Raw genomic sequence first — 23907 nt, 5'->3', positions numbered from 1 at the left:
ATTTTATCTGCAGTTTGTCCATGTTGTTGGAAGTTTTATAAATCTTTTTTTTTTTGGTCTAATACACTGTTCTTCAGTGGCTGGCATTTGTTTTTTTTTTGTCTGTGAATATATATATATGTTATATAAATAATGAATCGGAACTCGGCTCCGTTTATTCTGTTTCACCTTTTATATTTTATTCCTACCGAAACGCCAGTTTGATTTTGTCGTTGACGTTTCCAGCTGAGCAGCAATGATTTAGAGAATAAAATAACCACATACATGGACGTTAATGTAGTATTATTATTTAAGCTGCACATGCGTATGTGGTCAGGTGTTCAAGTGAGTTCAAACGGCTCTCTCCTGTGCTGTTGTATGCGCTTGTATTAGGAACCAGTCTCCACAGCATGGAGCTCAGTTTTGAATGAGGGCGGGGGGGGGGGGGGCAGCTTGTTCTTTACTGGGCTTCCCGCATGGTGGCCTGCAGCCTGCTGTGCTTTAAGCCAACAAACAGAAACGCAAAAGACTGACAGCAAGAAATTACAAAGAGTCAGCAGCTCCTCAGAGTACAAATGCTTACTCATGTCAGAAAAGTATTTTATGTATTCTCCTCTAAATATTAACCTCCAAAAGTCACGTAGCTTCAATGGTCTATGTTCATTTCCAAACTCATTTTTTAAATGACGATGATTCATTACAAAAAATGCAGATTGTATCTGGAGCAAATGAATTCTATGCAGAGCATGAAGACAGAGGAAAGGTGAATACATTTTGTTGCATATGTTTGTGTCAGTGCATTGCTAAGAATATGTGTGAATAAGAGTGTGGCACAATGAATCCTATTTATGGCTCATGAATTAATAGAGCAATTCTTCACTGTGGTAAAAGGCTTGATGGATAAACTGCTCATGACAACAGATGAAAATATCTACAGTATGTTCTGACCATAAAAAAAAAAAAAGGAATGTTTCAGAATAAATCGACTAAAGCAGAATTCTAAATGGCACACCTCTGCTCATGGTAGTCATGTGTTTCTGCCACTAAATTGTCTGAAAATTCAGAGAATGACTCCAAGTGTGTAAAACATTTTGGTCCTGCAGGCTCACACTGACATGAGAACGATAACTCTGATTCCATCTCAATCGTGAAAATGTGTCATCATTTGTTTTGAGTCAGTATGGTGAATACCACTGTGAATGAATTTATATGATCATATCTATTTAACCTAAAATATTATTTTCATCAAAAATCATGAGAATTTAACATGCCAAGAAATAAAATCAAATGTATTTTAGACTCTTATGTGCCAACATTATTATATCCACTGTGCTCAGGGCAGAGTATCACCATGGAAATATTGAGTATTTAAAACAAAATCGGCAGTAGTCTCAATTTGGTGTTGCAGGAATGAGCACATATTTATTACACATTGATTCTGCTACTGTTAAGAGACAGCTTTTTGAGCATTGTTGTGGGAAAGCAAGGAGCAAAACACACACACAAAAATCAATTCAGGAAAAAGATTCAACATGATTTTTACAGCACATTTTGGCATTTTCATCCTCAACGAACACTTGATTGAATTTAGCCAATCATCTCTTTCTCCAGGGGTTTTTCCTGTACATGTTTGTATAATTTGACAAGTTTATCACTTGGAGCTGGAGTTTACAGCAGCAGTATTACTTGTTTCTTAATCAATATGATGAGTGTAAAAAAACATTAAAAAAAAACCCTTTGTGATATTTAAGTGTCATTTCATTGTTTCACTGATGAAGTGTATTTTAATATTATAGTCCATGCTGCAGCATACAGTGTCTCACAACTAACATAAACTACACTTTGCCATACTTCAGTGTATGTCCTCTGGTCTGCAGACAAAGTTGCCATGTAAAGACTGTAGGAAGCAGATTCATAGTAATAATTATTATTTATTTACATAGTAATTATTTATTTTCTAATACAGAACAACAATATGGTGATAGGTTAGTAAACTATTTGTTGTCTAATTATCATTTTTTATTTTTTTTTTTACCACAAGCAGCATCTCTCAGTGTGTATTTGCAAAAGAACATGCAATCCTCTCTTGTCCTTCATGCTATCCTGCCTTTTAAAAAGCAATTCATGTCATCTTCAAAATGTGATTCTGATTAACAGGCAGCAGGGAAAAAAACTATGTGGAGAATAGGCCATGCAGAAGGTGATCAATTAAAAGATTAAGCGTTTTGCAACACATGGACGCATCTGCATTTGGGCCTAATAGCAGGGCCATCAGCTCATTTGCAGGAAGCCTGCCGCCTACTGAAAGCGTGCTTCTCACATCAAAGCATCCACGTCTGCCTTAGCTTCCCAATGGGCAGAAAGGGATGCTAATTTGGCCCCCTTCATGTATAGCGGTGAAAGACTCCTTCAATTAACTGGATTTCAATGGCAAAAAACGAGTAGGTGGGACCAAAAAAAAGATGCAAAGAGACTCAGTGTGGATAGGCAGCGTTTCTCATTAAATTAAAAAGGGCTCCGTCATTTGTTTCCAGCCGCGCATCTGAGGACTTAACACTAAAAACACAGAGCTTCAAAGAGTCCATGATGGGTTAAATAGAGACTATAATCTAATTAAAATATTGCACAGAGGTAAATAGTGCTTTGATAATGATCTGAGGGTTCAATTAGTAAAATGAGCTGCTTGAGAGTGTTTCGTGTTAGGGAGGAGTTACTATTTAGAACATGACTACAAAAAGTAGGACTGGGACCAGATCAGGTGAGCTTCAAAGTGTCATCCTGTATCCGAGCAGGATTTTCTACACTGTAAACCAGAGAAACGGAGGAATGAAAAAAATGAAACCAGCAGCAAAGAGTGTGTGCTCAACACAATGAAAATATATATTTAAAAAAAAAAAAAAAAAAGATTACCATGGGCTAAATATATCATTACAACAATTAAGACTGACCTGCAATTTAGAGCTTCACGTCAACATTCATGTTGTTTTTTGTTAAAAATGATAAGTTGGATGTAATAGACGAGGCCGGACAACATCCACAGAGATGAGGGTTTCACTAAGACTCACAGTGAGTGAGAGAATGTCAACATGATTACTTACGGAGTAAAAGCGCAACACTGTCTGAGTTTACGCCTGATGTATGAATGAAATGTGCTATATAAATAAATGTGACTTGACTTGACTTTGATTTGATCATGCATAGCATATCTGTTAGTGATACCATGCTGCTACAATTATCTATAGCTCTATTGAGCTCTAAACTACAGCTGAGTGGTGAAACCAATGAATAAGTGCCCTGTGATGCAGTCCTTTAACAGTCAATAGATGCTGGTTCCAAGAAGTCTTACTTTTTTTTTTTAGACTTAGTTCCATTCCAAAATTCCAAACCAAAATCCAGATTTTGATTTGAGGGAAGCCTCAAACGAAGGTCCAGTAGCTGCCAAGATTTCAGTGAACACCAATCCCAAATCCAAGCATCAAAAGACCCTTGTAAACCTACTGGTGACATCACAGAGGGTACACTGATTTCTATCAGACATCTGTGGATAAAAAAACACTCATGTGGTCCAAACCAAACATTTACAGAAACAAGGAATCATTGTCCAGTGGCTAACCTGAGTTTTGTTACAGTGCAACATCAGATATGCACTTGGCTTACCATATTATGCTTAGGCACTGAAAATACCCTGACCAGCATAAAAGAGGCAGCCAGAATGTTTTCTTTGATTTACAGAAGTGCTCACAAGCTAATATCTCTAACCCCCATACAAGGAAACAGTGTGTATAATTACAGTTTATATTTTGCAATAAGTGGCATTTGTATAGTTTTTTAAGATCAAAATATATTATATCAAATGTTAATATTGTCTTGATACAGTTACCCTAACCACCACATAAATCCAGAGTGATTAGTGGTCCCTATCTCAACTCAGCAGCAGAGTTACTGCTGGTGTTCAAAGCTAAAACCAAATTTCCTTTAAACAATGTTACTATAACTTCCTGTTATAGAGTATACCTTTGTGTTTTTGGAAAAAAGGCTTTCACTCTTTCCACCATGTGCCAAGTCCAGAAGGTTTGCAAGTTTTAGTTCTGTATGTGCTGAGTGAACAGTAGCAGTGAGCATCAGAAAAGGAATCAAATTAATTTCTTATGAAATCATACCCGATGACACACAAAAAGCAAAGCAGTCACTGTTTGAGAACGCCAATCTTCTCGTATATCATAAGGATTTTTTGATGTGATAATAAGCATAGCAAATTTAATGAGGCAGCATGTTGTGTCCCACATCTTGGAGAACAGATATCTAGAACATCATGGGTTACATGGACTGCTTCTGTGAATTGCATCTTGCCTCAGACAGCGTGCATTTTTCTGAAGAGTGCCACAGCCTGCTTTTCTTCTTCATGCCGTTTTCCAAGGAGTTCCAGCCTGGCCAGCTGGGCCACGTCCAAGCCCTCCAAGCAAGGAGTGTGCTCAGTGAAGCCTTCAGACTGGTGTTTCTGTCTCAGCTTTGGTTGAGGCGGTTTGGCTATAGTCTTGGCATATTCCAAGGCCTAAAATTGAAGGAGAGCGAGAGAGATCAATGTATGTTGATGTACTTACTAATTACTGTGTACAAGCTGCATTCAAAAACAATAAAGAATAAATTGCTGACAGCATAACTTTCATTTTGTGATACATTTAAAAACATGACTTGAAACACTGGTGCTGTCTCACAAAGTGAGATTAGTGGACTACCAAAGGAACAGGATTCATAGCTTTTTGGTCTCAGAACACTGGCTCTGTTTAAAATAAGGTAGGTCACCATGGTAACCTACACTGCCTGGCTGAACCTGCACTGAAGCTGCTGAAGTTCAGAAGATTGAATCAAATGTGTAAACAGTCGACCTTCTAACCAATCAACTGTCTTGAAAGATGACATCACTTCCACATGATCCTGACATGAACATAAAATAAAATTCTAACAAGTAGCAGGTGGCAAGTTGACCGCAGCTGACCACGGCTGATATAGTTATTGGTAATGAAAATTATGTTTCATTTTAATGTTGGTGAAATTATTTCATTGTATTCCTGACAGTGACTGTTAAGTGTATTGCTACTGAATTCAATCAAAGCATGAGGCGACCTTATGAATAAAAAATGACTGTATAAATAAAAATATGCACTCGGTGTCCTATTGATGAAAAATGATAAGTAAAAAAAAAAAGAATATTCTGTTTCAGTCACATAGATTTTTATCGAGCACTATTTTCTTCAAGGCTTTAGGTTTTTGGACGTTTAGGTTTATTAGGCACAGCACTTTTTCTGCAGTACTCCTTTCTGTCTCTGCAGAATAAACAGATTACTTACTTCAAATTGTTGTAATGCTTTACGTTGCTCAAATTAATCCATAATACTAGTTTATTATAAAATACACATACAGCAAGAGCATAATTGTTAAATTATACCTTTTCTTGCCATTAACAATCTAATAATCTAAGCTAGCAGTTAAAAAATGTTGGCAATAATATTTTTGCTTTGTCCACATATTTTACCCCAATTAAATATCATGTTTTTCTTACCAGCCGTGTGAAACCAGTTATCCAGGATCAACAATGTTCTGCTTAGTGAATGCAGATGACTCACAAACAGACTGCCCTTGTAAAGACAGTGTGTCACAGGTACCAGGCTGGAACCATGTAGTCTCCCTAATCTCATACTCTTTCTTTGTCAGTTTGTTTGGTCACAACTTGTCTCTGTCAAACAACCACAATCACAAATGGCTGTTCTAAAAGAGACATGTGTTAGGGTTCACACATGTACACACACACACAAAGGACACACACACACACACACACCTTCATCCTGGGAACTTTCTTGTCATTGCCTTCCGGGTCCTTGGCCGGTAGAAAGGGAATCCTACTTATCTTTTTGTTCTGCTCGCGGATCACATTTGAATACAGCTTCTGTTGTTTCATTTTCTCAGCATGATGATGGTGAAAGAGTGAAAGAGGGAGTGAGAGAGAAGAGAAGGAGAGAGAGAGAGAGAGAGAAACAGAGGCAGATTATAAAAGGGGGTTTAATTAACTGAGCCATTTCTCCCTTAAGGCCCTTCTCTTTGTGTATCCCCTCGGCCGAGCCTCTCCACGCAGCCCAACAAAACCAAACACAGCGAGCCATTCAGCGGGCCTATCAACATTTACACATATCATTCACTAATAGGCTTGGCCTTGGAGATGCACAGGGCTCAATCTAGGGTAAATTGGCCAAACATGCTCACTTTTTACAACGGGGAGATTAACAAAAGATATATCAAAGTACAAAGAGCACTTAACTTCTTAGGGGTACTTTCATTTGCTTTGTAAATGTAATTTTATCTGTGGAACAGCATGGGAGCCTTTGAACTTGGACAACTGGAAAAGGGTCAGTGGATATGCAATGACACTAGTGGACATCAGGATTTAGGCACAGGAGACCGACTGAAAGACAGCTAATAATGTTTGCCAAAACTAATAATAATGACATTCTTTGCCTGTATGAGTCACTCCTTATAACTGTTATTGCCCATCAGCAAATTAATATAACATCCTGGTATATAGGGCAGCTTTTGTATTGCGTTCTAAATCATCATCTCTCTTTTTGCTGGAAAAAAAATTAAAGGCCAGGGAGGCTCTCAAATATAGAAAGCAGAAAAATCGGGATGCTACATACTGTAGTCGACAGATTGATTTCTGCCTCATATTGGTAAAAAGCTCTGTAATTCATCATAAGATAAATGCATGGAAAATCAGCAGACAGCCGACATGGAAGCTACAGGCGCAGATGTGTGCCTTGTTAGCTTCTCTCTGCTCAGTGGGAATGGAGAGTGACTCCACTTTGTTCTATCTCGCTCTCCCTCTTAATCAATACTACAGTTTGTTTGAGCATTCTGTTTTGATCTTATTTAATGTTTGTCAAGAGAAACATTTCTGAGGGGAAAATTGATCTACACCTTTCTACACGTTAGGAATAAGAGGAGAGTTTGGAAAGTATAAGATGGGCTGCCAAGTGAAGAAATACCCAAATACCCATTAGAGCAAAATGCAATACTGGCTATGTGTCTATTTGTGTGTGTACATGTCGATGTGGCTTAGCATTACCAATTTACCATTTTTAATCTCTGTTTATCACTTAGGAAAAGGGTTAATTACATGATTTTTCAGTTTGTCAACATATTGGCCCAATATTGACCTTTTTATGATAAAAAGCCACTCAGCATCATCCATCTTCAAGATGTTGCAGTTTAATTGGATCTATATTTATTGAATGCAATTATTTATACACTTGACAACTATGGGAAACCCTGGGATAATATTGCTGTCTGATCATATTCCACATATCTGATCAACTGGTCATTATGGTCCCCTTTGAGTTTGTACTGGATATTTAGGATCCCAGTGTGAGGTGAACAACAAGAATACAATTTGAGGGAAAACACAACAAGTCTGAGCTATCAGTAATTACACTGAAGGATATGGTATCATCCTCCAAGAGCAGTATAACCGAGTTGTATTCACCAGTACAATATATTTGTTAATCTATTGTGGAACTACAGTATGGAGTCCAAAACAAATTTGGGGAAAAATAAAGTAATAAATATATTTGATCTTGAAAAACATTCACAATTCACAGCCGTATTGGTTAGCTCAGTAAAGAAGAAAATGACTGGCCTGCTGGTGCGTTATCCAACAAGTGAATCCATCTAGTTTCTGGATAAATAACTGGTGGTGTAGATCTAAGGGTCAGTAGGTTGATACTTACTGTCTTTTCAAGGGCTGTGTAGTCGGGACCCAGGCCTTGCAGAGTCACGACTGGCATCAGCTGCTTGTAGTCTTTTACACTGTATGCCTGAGAGGGAGAGGGAGAGGGGGGGGGGGTTGATATTTTGAAAGTTGCAATAGCTGGATCCTATTTGTGCATTCAAACATCAAGTGACACTTTTGATTACTTAATTTGAAATGGACTTCTGTTAAACTGAACTCAATCTGTTTTGATGGATGTTGAAATAGCACAATGGCAAAACAATAAATTCCAAACTGCAATTTTGATCCATTTTGTCTCTCATTAAATTGCATTCAAATCATGCATAACACACAGTACATCTGTTGAGAGATACAAACTTTTTGTAACACTCTTTCCTTCTTGTTTGGCCCTCTCACTAGTTTGCAGAAACATACAAAAACTCATAAATGAAACATATTTAGTGGACGCCACTGCACTAAGAAGGTAGCAGAAAGTGCTAAACAATTCAAAGATTTGCTGATATGTTAGGACATACTGTGTATGTAACTGTGTATGGGATAATATCTAACAAAATTAAAAGTCTTGGATGGCATTCATTTGGGAAAAAATACATAGATCATACTGGGCACAGTGACCTAATGTGCATCTACTTGAGAGTTCTTGACATGATAAAACTTGATTCTTTTTCATGCTCAGAGACACACAAAGACACACTCGGTGACTGTTCATGTTTTTAGCCATGCTAGCAGTGTGGCAATGTTGGACAATCAGCTGTACTATTTGGTGCTAATTAGCTAATCTTAATGCTAATAGGCTAAACTAAGATGGTGAACACAGTAAACCTGCTAAACTGCATGTTAACATTGTCACTATGAGCATGTTGGTTATTTAACTCAAAGCACCACAGTGCCCACAGAGACATAGCATGGCTGTAGTGATAATATGCATGATCCTTAGTTGTGCACTGCAGTTTCATAGATCATCTCTCTGTCAAACATGTTCAGTATGATGACATTTTTCCTTGTAGATTTTGATAAATGTGTGTCTCTGTGGTGTGGTGCTCTTTTTGTCTGCTATGCCATAGTGGCTGTCAATGGTCATGCTAATTACCCAGGTTATTCCAAATGAACCAGAAACTTTATACTACTTTACATTAGTTTGTGCATACTTTGTGCGTACATTTTTTCCTAGGAAGATTCAGTAACACGACAGTAACTGTATATACAGTACAAACAGTATGTAAGCTGGCACCATATAGTGCATGACATACATAGTTTCCTTATTAAGTGCTCTTCATAGGGACATTGATGGTGAGCTGAAGTTGAAGTGACACAAGTGATACGGGCAAAGACAGAGAGAGATGTATACCTGTTCCTTCGCAGATGCTGGTGATGATGATGATGACTATGATGATGATGGTGTGTGTGTGTGTGTGTAGGGACAGGCTGAGTCACTGATTTTTGGGTCAGTGGTTAAGGTTAGGGTTATGGTTAGACAATTAATGGTTATGGTTTGGGTAAGTCTCCAGGAAATTGATGCAAGTCTATGTAAATACCCCAAAAGTGACTTAGGTAAACCTGTGTGTGTGTGTATGTGTGTGTGTGTATGCGTGTGCGCGTGTGTGAGACCATGTGTACATGGGTGCATACAATCCACAAGATGCCTCAGACAAAAGGGAGCTAATCATTCCAGATTGTACTGGCTGCTTTTTGGAAGGAGGATTTCAGTTTGCTTTAGCCATCACGCATGAACACAACAGGGTACTTTTCTTTTCAAGCCTTCTCTCCCCAACCCCGAAGTCACACTCATCTGCTTTCATGCCCAGGCACTGCAGCCAGACTGCTTTACAAATTGAGCCTGTAATCTCGTCAGACATGATGGCTAACATGGTGGGAAAGATGTGAGGTCAAGGGGTGAGGAATGGTGGGCACCACAGGAGGACTATGTGAGGGCTCCCATATGAGTACAACCCTAAGCACTTAATCATACTTTCTAGCCTTTCTTGGGTCCACCTAACTCAATTGTTAGTTGGTATTAAAAGTGTACTGTACTGTTTTTATTTTTCACATTGATGTAACAATAAATAGGATATATTATACATTTAATCAATCTGTGTTCATGCCTGAATTTCCCTGTTCGCCTACAGTTGGTTTCCTAATGATGTTGGTGATGTTTTAGGTGTGCAGTGCATCATTTGCTGCTGTGTGCAGAGTTGTTACTATCAGGTGAGGCTAGGAGTCTCAACACACAGACATCACATCATATAGCAAGGCCACAAAAATGCTATGTTAAAAATATCAATATTTTTAAGTTTGTTTGTACTCCATTTAAACTTGTTGGTTGAGTCACTTTCTACTCAGGACCCACCTGCACAGCTAAGGAGAGGGAGAAAGAAACAACAGCCAAATCATTAAATGCAAATGCATCTTTAGTGGCCCTGCGCTTCACAGACTCTCTCCCATCTAATCACCTTATCCTCTAACACATCTTCAAATGGCTTTTCAGAGCCTGCAGCTCTGTGATTTATATAGTCATCATCTTATAGCAATTAAGTGTATCTTAGCGGAGCTAGACAATTAACCTGATGTTTTGTGCCCTTAGTCACCAGAACACTCCTGCTGGATTAAGCAGGCCCTGCATGGAGACAGCTGAGGGGATTATTTAGGACTTCAAAGGGGCATTTATTTGTGTAACCTCTCGTGTACGTGGGGATTAAAGGGGAATGCCACTCAATTTAAGAATTCATGTGTCACTTTTGTTGGGTGAAACTGCATAATGTGTTCTTATTTTACTAACTTGAAAGTGATCCTTTAGTATGTGTTAAGTGAGTTTTGTGACCCTTGAACCCTGTTTAAACAGTTGAAGTTTTTATGTATACATGGTTATCATGCAAAACGAAATTATTGAACTTTTCTGTGTGACATGACATTAATATATCATGACGTGACATTAAAATATCTGTCACCATTTAGGGCTACAACCACCAAGAGGGGCTGCATAATGGCAGTATTTGTTCATGATGGGAGTACTGTATTTCCTCAAATAATGGCCAGGGCCTTTCTTTACCTCAACTGAATACCAGGCTTTCATTATAAGCAGGCTTCTATTAGGTGTAACAGTACACAAAATTCACAGTTCGGCTTTGGGGTCACAGTTTGGTACATTTTAGGTAGAGCAGAAAAAAAGAAAGGTAAAAAATAATACTTTGGTCCTTTATTTTGAAAAATGTAAACATCCAACAATGACTTATTATTGTTTACCCAGCCTGTTTTATGGGGCCAGCTTTTATTTGTTTGTGTCAACCACACCCCTGGCCATTATCAGAGACCTGGCTTTTAATTGACAACCGGCCACTATTAGATGAAATACAGAACATGTTTTAATGGTGATTTGGGACCACATCTTTTCATTAAGATCAGTGCCAGCCACTCTATAGACATTGTATGACATGTACAATAATTGTGAGCACATCTAATGCATGAATGACACCAGGTGTGCTCACAGTGTATATTATTCCAAACAAATACTGAGTGGAGTTTTTTTATCTGTGTGGCATCCTAGATTAGATGGCACTGCAGACATATACATTTTTTCAGAAATACAATACTACGCTGATGAAGCACAAATGTAATTGTACTACAGCAGAACAAAACCATGTCAACACTCAGTATCCCTCCTTTCAGGGACACACATTAAGCTTACAGGCCCACCAACCTTGTATGTGACTCTCGCCCTCAGCTGCTTCTGTTTCTCCATCTGCACCAGGTAGCCATCAGAGCTGCTTGTATGGATGGGATAGGTTGTGTTCGCACTCTGATCAGGGCACATCTCATGCTCTTTTTCCATTACTTGCTTTCCTATGGGGGGCAGCACTGTGTAGGAGCCTGAACCCTGTGACCAAGTGCTGGTGGGTGCCCTGGGGAGGTTTTGTGGAAATGGCTTATTTGAGCTCCACTTCTGGTCCTCTCCTTCACAGGATAATGGCCACTTTAATGCAGTTGTACTGAAACACAGAATTATTGGTGGATAAATAATGAGAGGGTCCATGATGATAGATTAAAAGAAAAAAATCATATTATTTTTTTTACATATTACATATGACTATATGTTCATTAATATTTATATTCTGTATCAGACAGTTTTTTTGTCTCTTATCCTACTGCTATCATTTTACACAGACCAAAAATATGCAGTCATATTATTTCGCTGTTGTGTTCGATTGCTCTAGAGTGTCCAGTATTTTGTTTTTCTCTAATTCTATTTGCTCTATTTTTTTCTTTCTGACTGCTAGTATTATTATAATACTGCTGCAGTGATCCAATTTTTGCAATGAGATCCTTAAAATGTAATATCTTTCTCCTCTTTGGTCAGTAAAAAAACTGGATAAATGGTTCACCTTTGCCATTGTTCAGGGCTATTCTCCTGGTTTCTGTGGTAAAGTTCTGTATGTAGTCCTTCCTGGCACATGTGGGTGCCAAACTGAACTTCAGATCCGGGGCTCCAATGGGGACGCCCATGAAGAGATGCTAAATTCATGATGGCATCATGGGCCTTCTGTTGGAGTAATGGACGGAGCTGGGATAAAGTGTTCAGGTTGATGTTGAGGTGGATAGTGGGAGGCAAAGGCTGTGATGAGGTTGTCTTCTGAGGTTTTGGCTGTGTTACAGCGGCTGGTCTTGCTAATGGGGAGCTCAGACAGTCTCTCCTCTCAGCTTTAACCCCTGGGGCATGGGGCCACTGCTGTTGAGAGGGGCTGGGGTTTTCCTTCCGCTGGGCTTTCTTTCCTTTACTGATCTGGGTGACCTGGGGTGACAGTCGGATTAACAGTTTGAGGATAACATTTTTTCACTGATGAGGGATGTCAAAGCAATAAGGGGTACTGATATAGACAGGGTCGATTTAAAGGAAATCTACTCAGTGTGCAGGAGTGTTAATTCACAAAATCCAAACATGCAGCAAAATCTGAGCATATAAAATCATTTTCCACAAAAACCTCCATACCTAAAAAAAAAACACCAGGTGCAAAGTACACACAAAGTACAGTTGACTGACAAGGCCTTATAATTGGTCAGAATCATACTCAAATGAAATACTGTGTTTTAATGCCAGCAAACAACCTCTAAATATGGGTCTAAATGAAAAGTAACTAAGTACATTTACTCAAGCAATGTACTGAAGTACAATTTTGAGGTACTTGCACTTTACTTGAGTATTTCCATTTGATGCTACTTTATACTTTCACTACATTTCAGAGGGAAATATTGTACTTTCTACTCCACTACATTTATTTGACAGCTTTAGTTACTTTTCAGATGAAGATTTGACACAATGGATAATATAACAAGCTTTTAAAATACAACACATTGTTAAAGATGAAACCAGTGGTTTCCAACCTTTTTGGATTTTGACGTCTTACAAAAAGCAGTGTGTAGTCGGGGTCACATTTCACATGTCTATGAGTTGTTAACAGCTCCACCAAATAGTGATTTTTCCCTCTAAACTTCTCATGTGGTTTAATTTCATTTCATTGGTTTAATTTAAGCTCAAATGAGCCAATATTGCACCAAAAATCAAAGATTAGAGAAAAACTGAAAACAGATTTGTGTATCAGAACTTTGTTTTTTCTTCTTTCTTTTCACCATTCATGGGAGATTTATCTGCTGTCACTTTGGAGGGGCCCGACCCCTAGATTGGGAACCACTGGACTGAACTAGCTAACTGTATATAAAGTAGTTCAAACATCTCCAGCATCTACAACAGTAACATGCTGCTCTAACACTGATGCTTCACTATTAATAATCTAATGATGTCATATATAATAATATATCACTCAGAGGGACCAAATCACTACTTTTACTGCAATACTTTAGCTACATTTTACTGCTTATACTTGCATACTTTCCCTAGAGGGATTTTTCATGCAGGACTTTTACTTGTAATGGAGTATTTCTACATTGCTGTATTGGTATTTTTACTTAAGTAAATGATCTGGGTATTTCTTCCACCACTGATTTTTTTTCCACTATCATATTCAAAGACTGCTTCTGTGCATGTTTATATTTTTAACTCTGTATTACTGTGAGATATTCTAACTTGCAAATTATAGCTTGGCCTATATCTGATGGTGGTATGGAGCACAAAGCATCACCTCTAAATATTCCCATTTACTCCACAAAAACAACAGATGAACATGAGCTCTGAATAAGAGACACAATTCTTTCCCAAGTGTAAGAAGGGCTGGCGCTCTTCTTTGTATGATCTGACCGAATTATTTAGCGGGAGGCCTATGAGCATGTGTCTCATGCATCTAATGCCGCTGATTTAGAATACACCAGCTTTGCTCATTCCACTGGGAAAATATTTATACTCCCCTGCTTGGCAGCGTTAAGGTGGTCGCTCAAGTGCTCAAAATAATAATGCTTCTCCAATCCTGTCCTTTTTTCACTCCAACACTCACTCTCTGGTGAGCGCTGCTGCAACAACGCCATCAGTGATTGTGTCCACATTCCCAACAGACTATTAAAAGCCAGGGTGATAGTGTCCTTACTGTGCAGCTGATAGGTGGCCCTTGCAGGAATTTGGGAAATGGAGCTTCCGTACATATAGTACTACAAAACAAACTAGATTTTACTGGATATTTACAATCTATTGTTTGGGCTGACAGAGTCAACCAAGTGAAAAGAATAGGGGGGTCCTACCCTCAGCTGTTGTGTTTTCTGGAGCCACCTCAGCTCTGGGTCTGAACTGTCCTCTTGACCCTCCGCAGTAGCTGTCTCCTCAAGAGTTTCATGCACCTTTAGAATGAGCATGAGAAAGCAGAAGATTGTTGAAACAAAGGTCCTTTATAGTTTTTCTGCCTTTACATCTTTACTAAAGCTCATTAAAACCAACACACGTACACCTACTCAAGTATATCAATACTGCATCCGTTACTATCAATGTCTGTCTTCTTTGACCATGTCATATTACATGAATTTACTGTTTCAGTTGTTCCTAATGCACCCATTTGTGGCATGGAACTATGTTCTGTTAATGCTGTAATGAAAATCATTTGGTTAACTTCAGGACTCCCCTCAGCGGCAGAGGACCATCTGAGTGGATCGATGGTATTGACAGGCTGAAGACTTGTTTGCTGAATGCCACTAATTCTGTGGGCTTGAATAGGTGAAGGTCACAAGGAATGAGTGGATCCAGTTGTAACATATCCATCAATAAGTGTGTTTGTGATTGCATCTAATAGGCTGAGAAGCTGCCGTGATGCTGAGAGAACACTGTCCCAGATCTTATGCTCTTACCATGTGAAAGCTTGTCTCAAGCTGATTTTTATACTTTTGGTAATTAACTGAACCAACACCTACATGAACTCAGGAACCGATTAGGGGAATCGTTTTGAAACGACAGAGACTTTTAGACATTTGGGTGCTGTTACAGATGATCAACGAGGACAGCGCTGCCACAGCAGTTGTTTGAAGATCAGGAGCAGGTGTGAGTGACTACTGTCTGGCAGTATACACACTCACTCACACACACACACAAACGCTTTGCGCCTCTCACCTTTACCCATTCCCCCTGCCTTTTGTCACCCATTATAAAAATCCCAATCAGTTGGAGCAAATGATCAAGCCTGTATTGCATTTTGAGCATGGTAAGCTGTGTAATATCTTTTCTACTAAATTGGGAGGCCCGTAATTGCTTCTCTGCAAGACGATGTCACAACAAAGTCTGGCAATTGCAGCTAGCTGTATTACCTCCTGTACCCGGGAAACATCTGCTTTTCGCAATGAAGACTTCAAAGGGGCTGTGGATCTTGAATTGCATTTAGCTGCTATTGTGGCCAGCCCAGGTAATCTTGATTAGGTGTTTAGACTGAGGCAGGGTATACAGTGGCAGAGAGCTCCCCAGAGCTTTGGTCTAAAGCTATTAAAAGATTGTACATTATGTTCCCCTGGCTTTGAAGTGAGGGCCTGCAAGAGGAGAAGGGACTCTGAGGGCTGAGTGCAATAGCAGAAGATTGATCTGCTACTTCTGTCTTTATCAAAGGAGGCCCAAAGCCCAATGAAGCCAATCATTGCTACCGCCACTCTGCCACTTGGCCGGGCTAAACATTTGCTGCATTAGGAAATTGTGTACATTTAATAACACGTCTAATTATGACAAGTTGCCTTCAGATGGCCGTTTTCTTCAAAAGACCAAATAGGGTCTTTTAAAAGAGCCCTGTAACAACTGGCTTGTCTGGGTTCATATTGATTGGTGAAACTGATGCGTTTTGTACAAGGAGTGTTGCTATCTTCTTCAAGGAGCTACGGATCAGGAGGCGTGGGAAGGAGCAGAGCAAGCTATGTGATAAAAGATGTGTGGTCATTCTAATTATGAAAAGTTGCTTTTGGCTTTTTAAGATGCCTCTCTCTGTGACCTTCAATATTACGTTTTGCAAAAATCTAATACTGAAGGTAGAAGTTAACAAAATTCTCATATGTTACTTCTTTCATCTTCAATATTTCATTTAGTGTTTGTGAAAATAAAGAACTCTATTCCAAAACAAGAGGTCACAGAACAAAACTCCGGTCTGGGTAGGGAACATAACCAGAGGATGTTGTCTTAACATAACTACAAACTGAGACTCTGTAGACCCAGTTTGTGCATTTGATTTCAATGTGCATTTAATGATTAAATAAAATTTACTTAGAGCATTTGCCACAGAATCACTTAACTCAGTCTCTTATTCAATAATTATTCAATGATGCAAGTCAAACATTAGATGTTGTGGAGATGGCTTCTAAAGAGTCCTGGATCTTTTGTTTCTGAGAACGCTGCTCATGTTCACATGTCAGCAAATGAAGAATGAACCATCCCACTTTGTACAAATTTCATATGTTCATTCTGTTTTAGTGTGTAAGCATGTTGATAACAATGCTGCAATGAACTACAGTTTACAATTTACATTGAACCTATTTCTAAAATTTGGTTTAAAATGACTTTGCTTTAAGCTTGTCTCTGAATGGCTTTTTTTGATATGTTATAATGTTTCCATAACACACCCAATTCATAGATTAATCCTATGATGAGACAGGAAATAGACTACATGCAAATTGGTGCCCCCTTCTTTTATGCCCTATGTCCCCCATTAAGTAAGACACGTCTTTGGGGAGACAGGGCAATGGAAAACTAATAAGCGAATTCAGAGGGAAAATGACAAAACACAAGGGTTCAGGAGAGGGAAAGGCTCTGGCTCTGTTTACCATTGCACAAAGCTAACGGCTCTTGACTATGTAAATGGTGATGATATGAGACATTGTAGAGGGCTGGGGCTCAGATGGGTGAACAAGGTTGGGGGTATTATAGCCAGCAAACAGTCTTGTGGCCCAACAAATGGGGAATGCGGGCCATCCCGACCAATTATGCCACTGTGCCAGGTGCAGGGATGTCTAAGAGCCTATTGGTAACCATGCGTCTCTGATGTTCTTGTTGTACACATCAAGTCATAATAAGCACTGCATAGCCAGACATGGCTCTTTTCATATGATGGAGGAGAAGGCAGATGAAAACAGCTATGCTCCTCTGCCAAATTAATTTCCCAGACTGGGTCAGAGCAAGCATCATAGGATATTCTCTTGGTAGTTGTCTGAGATGACAATAAGAGGCATATAGATACCAATAATACTACTAAATGAGCATAAGCTTGGCTGATGCAGAGGGGAAAAAAGACACAAATAATCTTGGCCTCATGAGAAAAGCTGCATTCAAGCTACTGCACATTAATAGTCACTCCAAGATTAGACTAAGCCTTCAAAAGTAAATATACTGACACTTGGCTACTTTTCTTGTCACCTGAGTGCACAGCAAATACAGATCTCTTAAAAATATAAACAAACAAGAGTATCACATGTTGTGCCCCAGAACTGACCTGTGTTTGAAACATCTTAATACTGTTAGTGAATATATTCAAGGTTCACTCAATTCAGCCATTGCAAAACATACCACAGCACTGCCATTACTATTATTATCACATACTAATACTACAAAAGCTATACTTACATACCTAAATACATAACACCAATAAGCTGCAAGTAGCTGCTCAGTAATACCTCTCAATCATAACTACAACCAGAATCTACACCACTTTGTTCAATTTTCAAAATAAATAACCTCAACTATACAATAAGGGATCATTCATAGAGGCCAGTGGATTCAGTTGATATAGAAAATCTGTCCATCACCAAACAATGTAAGTAAGGCCACAGGGTGTTACCAAACGATTCACAAAAAAAGTAAACTGACAAAGTTTAAACTGGAATTTTAAAAAATTATATCCTATGTTTTATTTTAATATTCACACTTGTCTGGCCCAGTCAAACCTACATAACCTAATCTGAAATTTTTGTAGATCATGCCATATAATGCCAATCCAAAACAGTGTGTAACAATAGCTGAGCAGCCCAAGAGTCATAATCAGTGCTAGTGCAGCTCCTGGTGTCTGTTTCTGTAACTGCAGCCTGTTTCTTTTAAAGAGAGGGCTTGCCTGAGTGTACAGAGCTGATGTTCATCATAAGCAGAAGTTATAGGTTGCTATACACACCTTATTCAAATTCTGAGGCATCTCCTGTTTAAGTGCATGCACCCTCACATAGGAGCCACGTTTGGATGTGTGGCGCCCCAGGGTTAATTTGTTGCGTTCCACTATGTCCTCTTTCAGTCTTTCTGGCTTTTTGTTCGATAAAATCTTAGGACTCTTCAGTGTGGATGTGCTCATTTGCTGTGTTTGAATGGGTCCTCCTTGTGTGCGTCTCAGTTCATGCTCGTAGTAGGTCTGAAATTCTTGGATGTACATTGTATGTACATTCTCTAAGTGCTCTGTCAGCTCAACAGATCTGCTAATATCTTCGCCAGCTTCGTCACAGCTATTTTGATGCTTCTCTTTGAATCCCCCCTGTAAAGTGTTTTGGTTTTCATTTTTAGTAAAAATGCTGGATGGCCCTAAAAGGTCAGCTTCTGGTGATTTAAGCTGTACAGCATGGTTGTGATGGCTATTCTGACCGTCTTGTGGGTGTAGGCGGTACAGCTGGTCACACTCATTGCCAGCCGTTTGAGGAGTCACCAAAACATCTGGACTTGTGTCGGAGATGTATCTGTATCCTCCTCTTATGACCAGTTCCTGTCTGTCACCACTTAACTGGCTTTGGTTGTCTTTAGGGATTTGGTAATATTCCTTGACAGAGCTCCGTGGACTCTCATTAAAGCAGTCAGCTCCCTTCAGATTGGTCCTCCAGTTAGGGTCATAGCGCAGGTCTGAATAGGCGTCATCAGAGAGCAGCTGGCTGTGAGGTTAAAGACAGACAACAGCAATTAATCTCATATGTTAAGTACAACTAGCCTGATACTAATATTTGCATCAATAAATTATAGCTTTATTGTTCAGATAAGAAACATATGTTTTTAATTATATTATTAGTCAAATTAGATGTAATTGTTGGTAAGCAACTTTTTAAATGATATTTATATATTCAAAGTCTTACAGACACCACATGGGCCTGTGCTGAGAGGTCAAAGGAACAAGAGGCATTACACTGTTATTAGAATGATGATGTCCTCAAACAAAGACAGCTAGGCCTTATCAGAGACTTTTGAAATTGAAACAGATGAGGGGGATTATGAGCCTGTATTTACAGATAATTTTCATATTTTCACCTCCAGGCTCACTAATGAGAGTGTATTTGAGAGCTACTAGCGGGGGAATGGTTCACAAACGGCAATTTTCAGCTTATGAAATGGCTTGAAAATTGCAGGCTAAAATGCTCTTTCTGATGGTGATGAAAAGATCTCATTAAAATAAATAGCAGAGTGCCTCTTTGTTGTGCTTACTGGGAGGACGAGGGGAGCCTAATTCTCCTGCCGTGATGTTGTGCGTCCGGGGGGAGGGTTGCCTAGGTGTAGGGCCCTTCACTTCAATGAGGCCAAAAGGGTAAGGGATGTCTCTCTAATGACTCAGACTCAAACAAGTTAGAGAATGCATTATAGACAACATGCAGCTGGGCGTGATGCCTCCAACACTGGCAAAACACCACAGCCTATTATTTCCTGCCCGAGATACAGACCCCTAAATACAAAAGCCAGTGAAATACTGTGACAAACACTAACTGGGAAAATGAAAAAACTGGACATACGGACTGTACTCAAATACGCTTTGGCAATATTTCGAGTGAGATAGGTATAAAATATAGTGCAGGGGGATGAATGGAGTTGCCTAAATAGGAATCTTTTGCTTGAATGAGGAATGCTCATTGGGTTTGTAAACTATGCAATGGCATTGTGTGAAAAGGCTTACCTACTTTGAGGAGGCAGTGGAGAGGACTATGAGAACATGATGATGGGAATTGGGACTGTGTCCACTGCCTCAGCTCTATGAAATAGAGCCTTTTGTGAGAATATGTCATGGTCATTTTCCTCTGAAACAATGTACTTTGGAAGCGGACCCACACTTGGTGGGCATCAATCTCCACAGGTTAATGACAGGAAAATGAACAATGCCTCCTTTCTATTTTGGAGGGAAATTACTATCAGGCAGTGTCTGAAGGAAACAACAGTATGAGTCGACAAGAGTGCAAAAACAGATGTGGTGTTGTCCTCACCATAGACGCCTACCTCTGCTCGCTCAAAGGACAGAAAGAGAGATCTCCTTTACAGCAACAATGATCCTTGTTAATGGACCACGAGTGACCACTTATTGTGATCCACCCAAACAAAACAAAAATCTAATTTCCCTCAAATGAAAGCTGTTATTCTGGAAGCACCTGAATTAGGCCATTCTTGCTGCAATGTACCATCAATGCCTGCATCTCATTAAATAACTGACACTGTTTCATTGTTGAGTGATGAATGAAGGCTATTTATCTTTTATCATCAATGTGCTGTTTAAAAGTAAAAGGTTTGATTGTTGCTGCAATTCTCCCTGTTAGATTCTATCTAATCAGTACTATTATCTGCTTAATTTTAATTAATTTTTCACAGACTGTTAAAGTGACAGTTCAGTTCAATAGGCAAATTGAACAAGGTCAGGAACAAATCTCAAAAGCTTATATAATGGCACGTTAGTAGAATTATTGTGATACACAAGGCTACATAACCAATGATACCAATGATACATCTATACCATTATATATCTCTATAAACACCCAATGTTAAATTTTGTTTTTATCAAAATGTAACAAATAGTTGTTTGTAATACTATTTTTACTATGACCTAAAGCCTGCAGGTTCAGTTTTAACAGTCATTAGCAATCATCAATGACTGCCATCTACTGGCCAGACTGCATAACTCTAGATCAGAATGGTCCTATTTCCCAGCAGTCATTTTGATTTATCACACGAGAAAAAGCACAGGTGTTACTAAGAACAGTAAAGACCGCTCTGTTCAAGTGTCCCAGTAAGCCATGACAGTGTGACAGTGAGCCAGCATGTATAATATTATGTCTTCAGTGAGAAAGATCTTCTAGTCAAATGTACTCTAGAGTCAGTTAAAGTATAAGTTTGGCGATATTCTATTTCTCTTATTAACAACAAATACAAATCCCATAAAAAGCCAAACAATGAACCAAACCAACAACGAGTTGACCAAATCTGCTGCTGAAACCACAGTATCCAGCTGTTTTAGTAAAGTACTGAGCCTTTTTCAAAACTGAAAGTATATATTTGTAAGCCGTTTTTAAGGATTTACATCTCGAAGGGACCAGTGGGCTTGAGAAATATACATAATATGACCAGCTTTATCTTTTAACACTAGCCCAGATCCTTGTTTTGCTGGTCTGGTTGAAGTTTTTAACTGTTTAACATTTTTGACCTGACGATTTGAATCGAAACATTGTCTATTTGAACTAAGATTGTGGCTTTGGAGTAAGTGTATAGAGGTTACTCCTTTCCTATTGGTGCTGTTTTTAATAGCCTTGCAATGTGCATATAATTGCACCCCTTTAATAATGAAGTTTTAACTTTGCCACATTATATAGAAGTGTACTCAGGGTGTGTTCATTACAGCCTGAAATCACTGTTAGTTGTACTTTAGTGTGCAACAGAACACATCTCTGACCACAGCTAACTGAGGCTGAATGTGTACAATATCTGCAATGATTTTACAGGTTGGCCCTGATGTTCCTCTGGACAACATTACTCAATTTCAACAATAAATTGCTATAAAATTGAAATTGTGCTACTTACCTCATCCCCTCTCTTTCATCTCTTTGTGTATCCAGATATTCAGTCTGTAAAAGGGTAGCGTTTCTCTCGATGTGGGGGTGTGCTGCTACTTCCAAGCTATCATAAACTAAACAATCCTCAGTTTCATCATCACTTACATCTTCATCCTCCCCATCTCCCTGCTGTAAGATGTCAGTATTCTTCCTGTGAGGGAGTATGTATTTGTTTAGATCCTGACGGCCAACACGTATTTGTAGCTGCTGTTGGTAGGCTCTCTCCTGGGCCAAGCTCTCCGTGTCGGACTCCACAGCGTCCCACTGGGGTGCCATGACTGCTCGTCTCTGAAAAGGAGGCTTCTCTTGCTCAATCTTCAACACTCGATACATTTTTGCATGTTTGAGTTCTTTATCCATGTTTATGTTGTAGGTGGACAGTCTGCTTCACAAAGATCTGACCATCTATGCGGGTGTTGAATAATAAGAGGAGAGGGTTACAGCAGGGTGGTAATTTACAAATACTAATCAACAAACAGAAAAGGATTGCTTTATAGTACAAGATAGACAGCAGGATGTAAAAGTAAATACAATTTAAGATTCATGTATCATTTTGAACTACATATATCTGTGTGGTCAATGAGTAGACAAAGACAAGGAGCATCAAATCTGCTACTTTACATACTTTGATATGCTTTAAATCCTAGACCCCTAAAAAGGTGCTTCTGAAAAGTAAAAAAAGTTGAAGAATACCATCAGTCCTATAGATTTATCCACTATACACAGTATAATGTCCAGGTTAGTCGTTTAACCTGCCTCAGATTCAGCTTAATTTCTGCAGCTGTGTCAGAATTATGAAGTATGAAGTATTGGTCCTATAGTCACCTCTTACCCTGGCCTCTAAATGTTAGTTGGCATTCTGACAAATTATTCTATAATGAGACTGGAAGATCACAGAGGAAATGCTTGGATGATGCAAACGCTTGCTTGGCCAATTCAAATTTAGCAACCCAGTTGGAGAAACTCAGTGAGTGAATGAGTGGAGGCATGAAGAGACCTTTTATCACAGCAGACATGTGGACATGTACACAGGTGGAACCAATAACAATGATGGCTGACTTTCATTTAGGCTAATGTCAGACCAGCGAGGCAGCATGCAGCCAGGTAACTGAATGACACACCTCAATGGACTGCAGCCATCATTAATGTTATTAGTTGCACCTGCATTTCACAAGGTCTATTAGCTAAAAGACGTTTGAGGAAACGTATTTCCCTTTAATAAAAACAAGATGTTCTCAAGAAATACATATTACAGTACTTTTCTTTCATTCCATCACATACTTGTAGAAATAAATTATATACACGAATTGGATGTTGGGGGATAACAGTGAGTAAAACTGATTATGAACGTAATTATTATAGATTAATTTCTAGTGGACTAAATTTAAGGGAAATGAAAGCGTTAATCCATTTGCAAAACACTCCACTGGCCTGGCAGCCAAATCAAATAGACAAATATAGTTGCATTTTTAATCAAGTTAAGATTTCCAAATTGAAGAAAACTTCAGAAAAGCAGTTTTATACCGGTAAATAGTTGTGTCTTGTATATTTTCCTATCGCTTAATTACCGGTAACGTTAGTTTAAAAGCTGTCAGCTAGCTTTGCAGCTATCATGTTTTCAGCCAAACGACGTTTGCCAAGAGGTAAAGATAAACACTATTCAAACCACATGGAAATATCTACTGCATGTCTTGTATTTACAGTGACGATAAAACATATGCCTCTGTCGTGTAGATTCATCAGATAGTATGATACCGCTAAGTGAACTCGGTCAGATACTCACCTGTTTTCCTGTCAGTAATGTTCTGCACTGCAACCATGGAAACCGCGACGCACACATGCTGCCTTCACTGTTCCTCACAAAAGCTCCGACTTTCAACTATTGAGGTCGCGGCAGACATTTTATCTTATATAAAGACATACAGTAG

General features: G+C 39.0%; 2 protein-coding genes across 4 annotated transcripts in view; both read right to left on the bottom strand.

Annotated features, from left to right (window-relative positions):
- hyou1 (hypoxia up-regulated 1) overlaps positions 1-23907 on the bottom strand; it is a 298959-nt gene that overhangs the window by 210060 nt on the left and 64992 nt on the right. The gene's annotated exons all lie outside the window — the stretch shown is intronic.
- jhy (junctional cadherin complex regulator) lies at positions 1891-23842 on the bottom strand. Of its 3 annotated transcripts, none has more exons than XM_067607278.1 (9): positions 23763-23842; positions 21948-22384; positions 18316-19054; positions 14438-14533; positions 12136-12542; positions 11454-11742; positions 7758-7844; positions 5816-5938; positions 1891-4531 (listed from the first exon to the last, which is right to left on the bottom strand). In XM_067607278.1, the coding sequence occupies exons 2-9, from the start codon at positions 22337-22339 to the stop codon at positions 4331-4333; spliced, it is 2334 nt and encodes a 777-aa protein (XP_067463379.1). In that variant the 5' UTR covers positions 22340-22384; positions 23763-23842; the 3' UTR covers positions 1891-4330. The 3 variants fall into 3 exon arrangements, with proteins under 3 accessions (XP_067463379.1, XP_067463378.1, XP_067463380.1); XM_067607277.1 differs by lacking the exon at positions 23763-23842 and adding an exon at positions 22805-23709; XM_067607279.1 differs by lacking the exon at positions 23763-23842 and adding an exon at positions 22805-23708 and having other exon boundaries at positions 5816-5923.

This window comes from Thunnus thynnus, chromosome 13, assembly GCF_963924715.1.
Source record: "Thunnus thynnus chromosome 13, fThuThy2.1, whole genome shotgun sequence".
NCBI classification, from domain to species: domain Eukaryota; kingdom Metazoa; phylum Chordata; class Actinopteri; order Scombriformes; family Scombridae; genus Thunnus; species Thunnus thynnus.
The sequence above is the reverse complement of the archived record's forward strand: the minus strand, read 5'-3'. Positions and strand labels throughout refer to the sequence as shown.